The 14,701-nt window shown below is 35.2% G+C and overlaps 1 protein-coding gene across 2 annotated transcripts in view; it reads left to right on the forward strand.

Annotated features, from left to right (window-relative positions):
- The window catches only part of INTS6 (integrator complex subunit 6), a 90,898-nt gene that overhangs the window by 72,204 nt on the left and 3,993 nt on the right, over positions 1–14,701 (forward strand). For both annotated transcript variants that reach the window (XM_032294568.1, XM_032294569.1), the window contains 7 exons: positions 1,673–1,783; positions 2,781–2,996; positions 5,287–5,413; positions 6,256–6,398; positions 6,615–6,846; positions 11,616–11,987; positions 13,017–13,110. In XM_032294568.1, the coding sequence (XP_032150459.1) occupies positions 1,673–1,783; positions 2,781–2,996; positions 5,287–5,413; positions 6,256–6,398; positions 6,615–6,846; positions 11,616–11,987; positions 13,017–13,110 (1,295 nt within the window). The remainder of the gene's footprint in view (positions 1–1,672; positions 1,784–2,780; positions 2,997–5,286; positions 5,414–6,255; positions 6,399–6,614; positions 6,847–11,615; positions 11,988–13,016; positions 13,111–14,701) is intronic.

Here is a 14,701-nt window from a genome sequence, read left to right on the forward strand (position 1 = left end):
CAGTCCGCCTTTGATTTAGGCTTTTAACCTCGAGTGTTGTACTACCTTTTTAAATGACAGTTTTATGATTATAGTTGTCTCTCAGCATCTGTGAGGGATTGGCTCCAGGATCTTCTATGGATACCAAAAGTAAGAGATGCTCAAGTCCCTCCTGTAAAATGGCATAGTGTTTGCATGTAACCTACACATATTCTCTTGTATAGTTTAAACCATTTCTAGATTACTTATATGTATATACTTGTTATACTGTAGTGTTTAAGGAATAATGTCAAGGATAAAAGAGTCTGTATATGTTCAATACAGATGCAGCGATCCTTTAAGAGTGCACAATAGTTTTTGTTGTATTATTTCCCAAATCTCTAGAAACACCTTGTAAGGTGGATAAATGTATATTCTCATAGAACCATATGCTTTAGAGAAGTTGATTACTTCAAAACTAGTGTATCATAGTAGGTAAAACCAATAACATGCATTTTATTAAATACATGATTTAGTTTGTGAAAAGTAACTTTTTAACAAAAGTACCTGAATTAAAATCACTTATGTATTACTTTTGTTTTTGATGTGGGAATATAACAGCATTTCTAAATCGTCCCTAATGTAATTAGGAGATTAATTTCTTGGGCTTTGAAAATCATGACATTTTATAGCTCTAAGAGATAAGTTGTGTGGAATGTCTGGCCACAGTGCCTGCCATGTAGAAGGGCAAAAAAGAACAAATACTTTGAATAGGAACTGTTACATATGTTGACTCATTTATGTTTCATAGCAACCCTGAGGATTTAGCCAAGCCAGATAGGTGTTAAATATCAGGGCTGGGATTTCAGTGTGACACCAGTGCTTATATACTTTCTAATATGTCAATGATTATCATCCTTTTCCTGGCTCTATCCCATTCACAAATGCTGGACACTCCTGCTAGTGATATTTCTCATCACACAAAGTAGTTCTCAGTCTCTCCTTAAAATTGAAAGGTTTTTGTTTTTGTTTTTTTACCATACCACATCTGTAATAAATATTAGATTGTTTTTTCCTCCTGCTTACGTTTCCTTCAGAGCTTGTTTTCGTCAGCTCAGCATATGATAATAGTAATGTCATTAATATTGTGTAACTGATGGTTTTATAAAGTGCTTTATGTGTATTAACTCATTTAATCCCATAACAACCCTGTAAGGGTGAGAACTATTATTATCCCAATTTTGCAAATGAGAAACTAAGCCACAGAGAGCTTATTACATAACCTGATCTAGAATCATATAACTAGTGAGTGGTTTAGCAGCTAATTACCCAAAGTAAAAATCTTGAGTTTTTCTTGAGTGCTTTTTGCTTACTACCCCCATTTTATCAGAGCTACCCCCTGTAATGTGTCTTCTGTCCATTTCTTCCAAACTTAGTCTCTCCCAGTGGTACTCCTTATATCTCCCAGGAAGTCCAGCATTTTATCATTTTTGCCTTGGGAGTTATTATGGTCTCTAATCCTTTTTAACTGCTTCAAATGGCCTTTCATCCCACTGCCAAATGTTTTGCTGAAACACAAATATGATTGTGTTACTTCCTTACTGAGGAGAAGAAGGGGAAATAATTTTTTGGAGAAAATTTTAAGGCAGACTATACATGGAACCATAGTTTTTAATAAGCTTTATATTGTGTGATGTTTTCTTTTTTTCTATAGCCCTTGAAGAAAGCTGTTAGGATGATGGGAGCACCTAACCTAATAGCAGACAGTATGGAATATGGACTTAGTTACAGTGTCATTTCATACCTCAAAAAACTGAGTCAACAGGTAATATCAAGAAATAGAGTGAGCCATTAAGTATTTTGAATGCTTTTCGCTAAGATAGTTAAACAGGTTAAAAGCTAGTTCTTGATAGTTTTAATGGAATTCTGTTATATTAATATATTACATTTTAGAGCCATCTATTAACATAGTTCTGTCTCATGTCCATGGTGTGCTATGTTTTGAAATGTTAATTTTAAAATTGTATAATAATTCCTAATTTATAAAAGCGGCTTCATGAGTGTGGTCCTAGACTTCTACATGTGAACATTTTTATCTTTTGAGAAATTTAGATTAGAAAGTCATTTTTCCTTAAAAAAGAAAAAATAGCTTCTCTTGCTTTGTCTTGAAACCTGCTGATTTTTCTTTCAGGATGGGATTTTCTTTGAAATGTTCATAGAAAACACTGAATTTTGTCTTTCTGGCCATAAACCACATTAATAAATACTATAGTAGTCAAGCAGTATATAGTTTAACTGACTGCCAATATACTAATGTCCTATGAAATACCTTATTTTTTCAGTACTTCTGACATCTCTACATTTACTACAAATCAAAATGCAGTTTGGGAGGAGTAAAAACATTGCGCCTTGCTTTCCAGGAAAGAACTGCATAATTACTTGCCGTATCGATGTGCTAATAAAAATGTCTTATGTAATGATATTTTTAAAAATAATTTTAAAAAATAATCTGAATTGGGAATATACATTTTCATTTATTGTGCATTTACATTTTATGGTTTAAGTATAGTGGGTGTTAATAAATAAAATAATAAATTGAAATTGTGTTTGTACTGCCCCAAAAGCTTAGAGTTGTAATGATTTAAAATCATATGATGTTGTTGTTTAAACTGTTTAATTTACCCAATATTTGACATAACTATGCTACTTGAGTTAACTCCTTATGTAATTATATATATTTAATTTATAGAAGATCATAACCATTAGTACCTGGTTTATTAATTAGATTTCATCAAGGTAATTCTTATTTATTTTTACTTTAGGCCAAAATAGAATCTGATCGAGTCATTGGATCTGTAGGCAAAAAAGTAGTACAGGAAACTGGAATAAAAGTCCGGAGCCGATCACATGGTTTATCAATGGCATATAGGAAAGATTTTCAGCAACTTCTCCAGGGAATTTCAGAGGATGTCCCTCACAGACTGCTAGACCTTAATATGAAGGAATACACTGGGTTCCAAGTTGCTTTGCTGAATAAGGTAATAGTCATATGAACTTAGTACTACTTTATTTATGTTCTGTTATGTTACTGGATAAATCACATTTTCTGCTAACTCTGACATTCAGTTTATCCAGAGTTTAATAAGTACTTCTGTACCCCTGCAGAATAATGATCATCATACTGTCTCTGCTACAATTAAAACAAACAGTGTACATGGTGTGTGAATGAATGGATAGATTGATGAAGAGTAAACTAACTTGTTTATTTTATAGATGAGAAAACAGAGGCTTAGAAATTGCTTAAAGTTACAATAGTGGACGGTAGAATTCACTATAGTTTTGTACTTAAACTGATGACCCTATTAGGCCCACAGCATGATCCAAAAATGCTATGTGAGTAATCATTGTTACAAATATCTTTATCGCAGCAGCCTTTTTGTAGAAATAGGCAAGCTGATTCTAAAATTTATATGGAAATTAAAGGTCCTAGAATAGCTAAAACAATTTTAGAAGAATAAAGTTGGAAGACTTACATCATCTGATTTTAAAACTTACCGTAAAACTTACTACAGTGATCCATGCAGTGTGGTGCTGTCATAAGGATAAACATATAGATTAGTAGAACAGAATGGAGTCTAGATGTAGGCCCTCACACATATAGTTAATTAATTCTTAACAAAGATGCTAAAATAAGTTAGTGGATAAGTAAACAGTCTTTTAAACAAATGGAACAATTGGATATCCATATGCAAAATAATGAATTTGACCATTACCTCATAGTATTTGAAGTGGTCATGGTCTTAAATGTAAGAAACTAAAACTATAAACTTCTAGAAAAAAACAGGAAAAAATCATGATGTTGAGTTAGCAAAGTTTTTTGTTTTTTTTTTTTTAAATTAGAGACGGAGTCTCGCTCTGTTACCCAGGCTGGAGTGCAGTGGCGCGATCTCTGCTCACTGCAACCTCTGCCTCCTGGATTCAAGTGATTCTCCTGCCTCAGCCACCCAAGTAGCTGGGACTACAGGTGCACGCCACCACACCTAGCTAATTTTTTTTTGTATTTTTAGTAGAGCTGGGGTTTCACTGTGTTAGCCAGGATGGTCTCGATCTCCTGACCTCGTGATCTGCCTGCCTCGGCCTCCCAAAGTGCTGGGATTACAGGTGTGAGCCACCATGCCCAGCAAGTTAGCAAAGATTTCTAAAAGCACATACCAAAAATGTTGATAAATTGAATTTCATTAAAATAAAACATTTTTGCTCTTCCAAAGAAACTTTAAAAATGAAGAGGGCAAGCTACAGGTTAGGAGAAAAAGCACATATCAAATAAAGGACTTGCATTAAAATATATAAAGAACTCATATAACTCAATAATAAAAATACAAACATGGGCAAAATATTTGAACAGACATTTCACCAAAGAAAATACACAAATACAAATAAGAACATGAAGAAACACTCAGCCTTATCAGCCATTAGGAAAATCCAAATTAAAACCATAATGAGATACTACTTCATAACTGTTAGAATGACTAAAATTTAGAAGACAAAAAATACAGGTATTGATGAGAATGTGAAGCAACTCTCGTAACATTACTGATAGTATATCGTTGGTATTTTCTTAAGAAGGTAAATATAACTTTGCTGTACATCAGTCATTCTACTTGTAGACTTAGTATGCCAATTCATAGCAGCATTATTCATAATGGCCAAAAAACTTGAAACAGTCCAAGTGTCCATCAACTGGTGAATAAAGAAGATGTGGTATGTCCATATAATGGACTACTACTCTGGAATAAAAAGGAACAGACTACTGATACATGAATAATGTCAATGAATCTCAAAAACATCGTGCTAATTGATATAAGCCAAGTAGAAAAAATTAGACATTGCAAAATTATATTTATAAAATGGAGCATAGAAAGAAAGCAAATCCCGTGGTTGCCTGGGGGTAGGAATAGTGATTGACTACAAGTGGGTACAAGGAACTTTTGGAGATGGTGGAAATGTTCTTAAACTGGATTATGATGATGGTTTCACAACTATAAATTTACTAACACTCATCAAACTGTATACTTAAAATAGGTATATAAATTATACATCAAAACTTTTTTAAAATTTTTCTGTTTTTAAAATTTGGAAATTGGTTTTTACTTAAATGAATTTCTTTTGTCCAGAATGTATAATAAAATCTTTAGAGTTAGATGTCTTTATTTTTTTAAGCTAACTAGTTGATATATCTTATTTCCAAACCTATGCTGCAGGCTAGATATTTTAGTCTTTTAATTCTATGTTTGACAATAAATTTTGTCCTCAAATGTTGTTTAATAGGATTTGAAGCCACAGACATTTAGAAATGCTTATGACATACCAAGACGAAATCTCTTGGATCACTTAACAAGAATGAGATCTAATCTTTTGAAGAGCACCCGCAGATTTCTTAAAGGACAGGACGAAGGTTAGATCATAGTTTTAATACTGGCATTTTTAATGTTTTTTTTTTTTCTTTATAGTCTGAAAAAGCATAGCGGTGATATTAATTTCAAAGAATTATTACAGTAGTATAACATTTCTTATTGTAAGTTCAAACAAATGAAGGATAAGGTGAATCATCCCTGATTCTCTACCTTTCTTCCTACCATCACTGTTGCCCCAAATTTACTATAATTAAATTCTGTTTATTTGGAATAGTGTAGAAGAGATACATCCTTCATGGTAAGATCACACATACTTTCTTTTCTTTTTCTTTTTTTTTTTTTTTTTGAGTCAGAGTCTCGTTCTGTCGCCCAGGCTGGAGTGCTCAGTGCAATGGCTCACTGCAACCTCTGCCTCCTGGGTTCAAGCAGTTCTCCTCCTTAGCCTCCCTAGTAGCTGCGGTTACAGGCACATGCAACCATGCCCTGCAGATTTTTGTATTTTTAATAGAGATGGAGTTTTCCCATGTTGGCCAGGCTGGTCTCAAACTCCTGACCTCAAGTGATCCACCTGCCTCAACCTCCCAAAATGCTGGGATTATTGGCCTGGAGCCACTGCACCTGGCCACACATACTTTCTATGTACTGAAATTAATGGCAATTTTTGTTTTGTTTAGATGATAAAATCAATATTTTAAATTTTATTTTAAAATATTTTGTCACAGTGGTCATAACTACACCAAATGAATTTAGAATATGTTGGTAAGGAAAGCTGTCTAGAATAACACTAGGTAACATTCATATATAAGGAAACATTATTTGAGAACTAATTGAAGTACAGTCTTAGTGAGGTTAACTTTTGTTGCTATTGCATTGTTTTTGAAAGATCAAGTGCACAGTGTTCCTATAGCACAAATGGGGAATTACCAGGAATACCTCAAGCAAGTACCTTCTCCACTAAGAGAACTTGATCCTGATCAGCCTCGAAGGTTGCATACATTTGGCAACCCCTTTAAGCTGGATAAAAAGGTAATTTTGAAATGTTCTATTATATAATTTGTTTGTGATAGGCACTATCAGTTTTCTAGTTCTTAATTTAACTAAAGTAAGCTGAAGCTGTTTTCCTAGTAGAGTATCTAATAAATGTCAACATAATTAGAATATAGTTTACCTTCATTAGAATTGACACTGGTTGTGCCATTTAAACATTGTAAATTCAAGAAAATTGTATTCTTTTTGTTAAAGGGTATGATGATAGATGAAGCAGATGAATTTGTGGCTGGACCTCAAAATAAACATAAACGACCTGGAGAACCAAATATGCAAGGGATCCCTAAAAGACGTCGGTGTATGTCTCCACTACTAAGAGGCAGACAGCAGAATCCTGTTGTAAACAATCATATCGGGGGGAAAGGACCACCTGCACCTACAACTCAAGCACAGCCAGATCTTATTAAACCTCTTCCTCTTCATAAAAGTAAGAATTGGTTTTCTCTTAGACATTATTTTGCTGCCTTTTGGTTCCTTTTCAAGGAAGAGACTTTTGTCATTGATTATAGAAGAAAATTGATTAGTAGTACAATGGGTGAATGAATGTGTAGAGAAGATACTTGTTTAGTCTAAATGAGTATATAATCATTTTTGTATGTCTTTTTAATGAACATTTGAACATTTCTTATATTTGTGATGCTCTATTAGCTATCATGCTCTAACATTATCATTTGCAAATCTTTCAAAATAATACTTATGAAAGGAGTATTATTATCCACAGAAAGATGGTTTTTAATTTCAGTTGAAGTCAACTAATTATTAAATATGTACGCTATTTTGGATAATGCTGTGTTTTGAGGTTCACAACCACTGATGATGGGAGTGAGCTCTGCCCTCATTTAAAATAGCAAGGAAGGTCAGTCATTGAATAGATTTAGAAGTATGTTGAATGTTACAAAAAAGATGTCAAGTATATTGTGGAAGCATTTGGCAAGAGGATTTAAGTCTATGAAGTCAAGACACTTTACTGAGCAAAAGCTTTACATAAGCAAAAGCTATGCATTTGCTTATGCTAGAGCAGTAGTCTAAAAAGAGTATGTGTAGAGGCATAAAGAAAAGGACATTAAGGGAACTTAAAGAATTTCAGTATAGCAAGGGTGTTGGGCATGAGGTAAGGTGAGAACTGAAAGACAGAACCCAGATTATGGAAGGCCCTGGAAGCTATTGTAAAGATTTTCAACTTTAAGGACAGTGAGAATACACTGAAAGGTTTTAAAATGGTGGTAACTAATCTGATTAGCATTTTATGAAGACCAGGTTGACTATAATGTGTGTGGAATATTATTAGAGAGGAACAAGAATGAATGTAGGGAAACTCTAATGGATTAATGGACTTATCAATTATAGATAATGGTCATACTTATAGCCTCTTAACTGAAGAGAAACAAAATATTTTGTAACTCCTGATGGAAATAACAATACTACCTCTGAGGTTGTCTTGCCAAAAAAGAAACCAAATTGAACGCCAATGTAGTCAAACCAATTTCTAGGGAATACAGAGGACAGAGAAACATGTGGGATATAATTAGTAAAATCCAGATTATAGGAAACTGTACAGGACAAAGAATCTGTTGTCTTATTTTTTCTAGAAAAATACATAGTAAAAGGGGGTACAGAATGATCGTATAGATTCCAATGTAGTTAAGAGATGCATAAGCCAGTTGCAATGTATAGGCCTTAACTGTACCCAGAATCAAACAAAATCAAACTTTTCCACAAATAGAAAACATATAAGGTAATTGGAGAGCGTGGACACTGACTGTATATTTGATGTTATTAAATAATTACTGTGCATGCACAGGAACCAGTTAGGAAACCCAGGGAACAGTTGCTGGTGACCTCGCAGTAGGGTTGCAAGAAGAATATGTATTTGAGAAATACTTGGACATACCGCTAGTCTTCGTTACTGGTTGGATGTTGGGACCAGAGCAGGGGAGGAGTCAGGTTTCTGTCTTGAAAGACACTAGTGGGTGGAAGAAAAAATGACAACTTAGTTTAGTTTAGAAGTGCATATTAGGCCATCAAGTGGAGATCCTAAGTTAGAAAATGAATATTGAGTTTGGGACTCAGAGGGGATTGGGCTAGAGGAGTGGGTAGCAGGTTATTGCCCATTGCACTGAATAAAATCTCAACAAGGCAAACAGAAGAAAAAAGGCTCAGAACAGAACCTTGAAAGTGCCAAAGTTAAGAGAAGAAAGAACAGAAAAGGAGATTGAGAGGGAAGAATTTTAGAGATAGGAGAAAATAGGGAAGAATTTAATGTCATGGAAGCTAAAGGGTGAGATAATTGAATGGGTAGTTGTCCCAAATACTAAGAAAAAAAAAGTTCAATCAAGAGAAATGGAAAGATTCTGTGGTCTTTGGCGATCTTCGCCAGAGAAATTTCTGTGGAGTAAAGGGGCAGAGCCTAATGAGGGGTTATGGTGGGAATGAGAGGTGAGAAAATGGAAACAATGAGTATGAATATAAACAACCATTTAAGAAGTTTAGCTGTAAAAGGAAGATGGGAAAAGAGCCCCGGTACCTGAAAGAGTTCACAGGGTTTTGAAAATGGTGATTTTTCATTGTTTTTAAGATCAAAGACACTTGAGCATGTTTCAGTGCTGGTGATGGAACCAGTAAAGAGGGGGAGGTTGAAAATGAACATGAGAAAAGGCATACTCAGCACAAAATTACTGGGAAAGCAAGAGGGAGTGGTCTAGAGCACAGATGAAAGAATGCTGCCTCCATTGACTCAGAATGCCAGGGCAGGGGAACAGGGATGTCGGGGGCATGCAATTTAGTTAGAGGGAGGTAAAGGAAGTCCCTTAATCATGACTTTGCTTTCCTTCAAGCTCTGTGAAGTAGAAGGTGAGATATACTGCTGCGATGGAAGGGGATATCAGAAAAGTCAGAGATTTGAAGAGAGTGGAGAAGTTTAATAATCTATGTGGTAGAGGGAGAAAAGGTTGTGATAAGATTGCTAGGCAGTGCCTAGGATCCAAGTAGAGATGGTGATTGTGACCATTCTGTAGAGCTAGGCCCTATTTCTCCAGCAGTGTTCGTCATTCCAGATGCAGTTCTGGGGCAAGCAGATAGAGTAAGTCAAGAGATGGGGTTTTGCTTGGCAGATGTATGGGAAGACAGTAGAACAAGAGAAATTAAGACATTGGTAAAAGTGATATGTCATGGGATATAAGCCTGATACAGAAGTGGTTACTTAGAAGGGATATGGTTAATAGGGGAAGAAAGTTGAGGAATTGCTAGAGTCAAAGTCCGGCTGAGTTAAGGAGCAGTTAACAGGAGTACTGCAAAGATGAGGGTTATACCCTCCATCTCTGAACTTGTCTGGATCTGAAAGGCGAAGGTGTAAGTGTAAGTTCTTTAGAGAAAAACTGGGGAATGGGGGGACCAGGTTCTTAACAGGTGATCTGCTTAAACATTAAAGTCACCACAACACTTCTCAGACTTGAATATGCATGTGAATCACCTGGAAGCTCTAGTTAAACTACAGATTTCCATTTATTCAGTCTGGGGCAGATGAACATTTCTAGCAAGCTCTCTGATGGTGCTACTGCTGCTTGTCCATACACCAGACTTCAAGTAGTATTAAGGACCAAGAATGAAGTCAGGAGGGTTTTGGGGGTGGAATGTGCATGGTACATGCACTTAACTGAAGCGTGCTCTGAGAATGACCCTGCATGGCAGACACACCCGCATGTGGTTGAGAGTTCTGAGCTAGGGAATAGGGTGCCTAACCCAAAGATCCATTCCCTATCTATGAGGAACATCTGAGCCCCTAGCTCATTGTCAAGTGAATGCAGGCCAGACAGGGGATTGAGGCCCATTGTTTTGGGTTAAATTAAGGTTGCCTGGTGGAGATTGTTAGAGGGAAGAGTGCTAAGTGAAAATATGATATAAACTGCATGCTTTCTGCAAGCAGTTGCCATTTTTCTGCCCAGCTTGCTGCCACTGGGCTCTGCCCCCTTTACGTAAGCCCCCAACAGAACCCCTTGTCTTGTTGCAGGCTCTGGATCTCTTCTTCGGCGTTTTGAACTTGTTGCCATCCCCACTGGAGTCAATAGGGGCTCAGCACAGCAGAAGGAAGGCTATGAACTGGGTGCCAGAGACAACAGTGACTAACAGGCGTGTGCCCTGGAGATTGGCATAAGATAGTGATGAGGAGAGACAGCGTTAAAGGCATGGTTGAGTCTCACAAGAGTACAAAGGAGTAATTTTGCAATAGCACTAGGAAGTGAAGGAATCAGTGACATCATGTCCTTTTATGCCTATGGAGAGTGTGCAAGAGAAGGCAATTTCTACTTTTGGTCTGGAAAGGAGAGCAGTCTCCATACAGGAGAGCTGGGTTCCAGTTAAAGCATAAGTTGTTGTAGAGAATATTCAGTAAAGGAGAGTTTGCAAATAGAATAGAATTTTGGGAAAGAGTCAGGAATTTGGGAGATTTGTGAAAATGAGTGTTAGGGGAATATAAGTAAATAGCTTATAGTTTGGACAGGAAATGAGGGGTATCCTGGAGGTTGGTGAGCAATCACAGAACTTAAAATTCAGCTGCTTTCTGTGGGGCAAGTCTAATAATCTGGTGTTAAGAGGCAAGCTTGCCAGCTTTTAGGTTTAGTAGTCTAATGAGCTGAAGTGGGCACCAGGTTGCTTTGCACTGCTAATTAAATGATGACTAGATTCTCTAGTTATAAGAGAAGGGTAGACTGTAAACCATTACCTGTTTGGTGGTATGTTCTCTGCAGAATTTGGAACAGTGAGAGCCCAGAAGTATAAGTGGAAAGTAAAAACTACCCAGTGTTTACTTTTGCCTCTATATGATACTGGATGTATAAGGCATAGGTAGGTTGGAATGAATTAGGTTCTCTAAGATAGAGATGACTGTAATAATTGTGATCATATATATTTCATTGAAGTATCAAGAACCTACTTGTTTCAATAAAATTTCCATAGAGTAAACCAGAAAACTAAAACCTACTTGAAATTGGCTTTATTTTTGCCCCTAAGAGTAGAAATCGTAAATATTTTGTAAATACTGTGTGTCACATTGAAATATACCGTATCTTTGGCAATGCTTAAGAACTATATCACATTATTTGTGTCAGTTGTGACTTGCTGTAATAATGTTGTTTTGTAGCTTTATTTACTGTATGCTTTGAGACTAGATTCCATAATGTTTCCCCATATCTTTGTTTTCAGTTTCAGAAACCACCAATGATTCGATAATACATGATGTGGTTGAAAATCATGTTGCAGACCAACTTTCATCAGACATTACACCAAATGCTATGGATACTGAATTCTCAACATCTTCTTCAGCCAGTTTACTGGAACGGCCAACCAATCATACAGAGGCTCTTGGTCATGACCATTTAGGAACTAATGACATCACTGTTGGTGGATTTTTAGAAAATCATGAGGAGCCAAGAGATAAAGAACAATGTGCTGAAGAGAACATACCAGCATCTTCACTCAACAAAGGAAAGAAATTGATACATTGCAGAAGCCATGAAGAGGTCAATACTGAACTAAAAGCACAAATAATGAAAGAGATCCGAAAACCAGGAAGAAGTATGTATAATAAGAGACAAACCCCAAATCTGATTTCTGGATGTGCTCAAAAAGCAAAAAAATAAAAAAATAAAGTAATGGTAGTAAAAGAATAGATATGATTCTAGATCTGTCTTGAACAACAGCTCAGTTAAGGTTCTTTATTCAACTACCAGTACTGAATATCTTCTATTTCCAAGGTACTAGATATGGTATGCAGCAAGGACTGAGAGCGGAGCAACACTATACAGATAAATTACATGTAGCCCCTACTATGACAGGAACCCATAGTCTTGAGTATTCTGACCAACAATATAATTTTAATATAGCAGCTAGCTCACAAAAGACATAGTGAAAATTAAATGGCTTTATGTCTGTAAAGTTTTTGTCACAGTGTCTACCACTATGTTTAATAGTTAAACTATGATATGTTTAGGCTGAAAAACTAAAGTTATGAAAGCTATCTAGTATATGAACACAAAAGAACTTTGTGGGAAAATATTCAGTATTATTGGCATTTATTTAGAGGATGTTAACAGATCACTTCCCCTGGAGTAATACAATGACCTGGGTGGTCCAGAAGTGGGTATGAATCAGTCCTTGGAGTTTAGGAGTTTATAGCCCTTGCAGAGTTTCATGTGAAAACTTTAAACTGAAATAACCCTCTTGACCTGTTTAGTTTTTTTCCCCTACTTTCCACTTACACCCCATGTTAGCTGTTAGAATTTTAAACTGTAAGGATGGAGTTTTGTAAAGGCCACTTGTTCTTATTTTTTTAGTGGTACTACCAAAAAGCTATTTACTTTTATGTTTTATGTGTAATAGGGACTTTTACTTAAAAAGCAGGATTTGATTAGTTTTTTTTATCTTTGTTGCTGTATACTTACTTTTACATATATGTTAAAATATAAAATCTCGAATGAGTGGTGAAATTTTTATGTAGAATGTTTTTGTCTCAGTATATCTTAATATAACAAACTGCAATAGAATATTGAATAAGAATACAAATGAAAACCACTTAATTTTTCTTTTTGCTTCTTTTGCTTTAAGAATATGAAAGAATCTTCACTTTACTGAAGCATGTGCAAGGCAGTTTACAGACAAGACTACTATTTTTACAAAATGTCATTAAAGAAGCATCAAGGTAAATAAACTATTGCATATAATGAAATGGTGATGAAATGAGTCCCAAGTTTATATAAGCAGTATTTTAACAGTATCTGTTTTGCACTTGTGTTGTTTATAAATGTATATTCCATACCAACATATAAATAAATTATTCTTTTTTAGTTTATTGAAAGAAATTCACTTAGAAAACAGCCACATACACATTCTTCAGGAATTATGGACCTTTTCTCCCTGCAAATTACTAGATACTTGGAGAATTCTTGTTGATTCTTTGCTATTGCTTTTTGATATCTTTACATTAATATTTTACAACCTTTAATTTTTCTCCTTTATACATTAATTGTAAAAATTACATAAGCAATCTAAATCTAAAAATAACATAAGCAATACTTGAATGTCATTTATTTTTACAAGGGAAAATGTAATTAAGGGGACCAGAATTGGACAAATGGGTCTTGTTCTGATTGTTTCAGTAGCTCAGGATTATTAGTACATTTGTCCTCTGTATCTGTGTGTTCTACATTCGTGGATTCAGGCAACCACAGATTGACAGTATCTGGGGGCGAAATGGATGGTTGTGTCTATATTGAATATGTACAGGCTTTTTTCTTCTTGTTATTCTCTAATTCAGTCTAACAACTATTCATATAGCATTTACACTGTATTAGTATTAAAAATAACCTAGAGATTATTTCGAGCATATGGGAGAATATACACAGGTTACATGCAAATAATTGGGCCATTTTATACAAGGGACTTGAGCATTCATGGATTTTGTTGTTCATAGGGAGGCCTGGAATCAATCCCCGTGAATATGAGGGATCACTGTATAAAGAAAGTAGATAAGGTTATAAATGGTAACTAAGAAGTGTAATTAGCTGGAAAACAGTTGTATGAGTTTAAAAACATTTTTTATTTTTCCTTCAAGATTTTGGGAATTTTAGTATTGTAAGACAAGTTGGGGCTTATCTCATCTGACTTTCTAAATGTAAACACACTTACCCTTTGTCCCCCTCTCCCTTCTATACTACACATAAAAACTTTAGATAAAGTTGCTTTTTTGTTTCTTGCTTTCTTTGTACTTCTTTTCTTTTCTTTGGAGTGTCTAGAGCACAAGCCACTTTGCAGGATCTAGATAAGACTACAACTTTTTATATAATTTTGAGTATTTAACCTGTTATGCTCTTTCTGGTGATATTCTGTCCGCTAAAGCCTCATTAGGAATTTAACTATATTCCTGGTATCTGTAATTCACTTCTGCCACCTTTTAGAGAATTGTGTAGTATTATGGTGGCTATTTAGATTAGCTTGCAAGTAGCAAGGAAATAGGAATAAAATGTCCAGTTTCCTGGGATATTCTAAAAACCATCAGCAATTATGTAGACGATGCAATTTTAGTCTACCCAAATTTTTTACTGAAAATTTTTAAAAATTGTCACTTGAACTTTAACTGCTTCCTATACTCTGTATTATAGATGTCTATCCTTGATTTGCTAGCTTTCAAATTGTAATAGAATACCATGGCTTTTAAACGCAACTCCCCAATTTTCATTTCTTCTTCCATTTTGTGGGAGATTATATTCATGCTTTGTTCACATTCCTTTCAA

The sequence above is a fragment of the Sapajus apella genome, unplaced genomic scaffold, assembly GCF_009761245.1.
Source record: "Sapajus apella isolate SASKATOON/1434 unplaced genomic scaffold, GSC_monkey_1.0 scaffold32, whole genome shotgun sequence".
Lineage (NCBI taxonomy): Eukaryota > Metazoa > Chordata > Mammalia > Primates > Cebidae > Sapajus > Sapajus apella.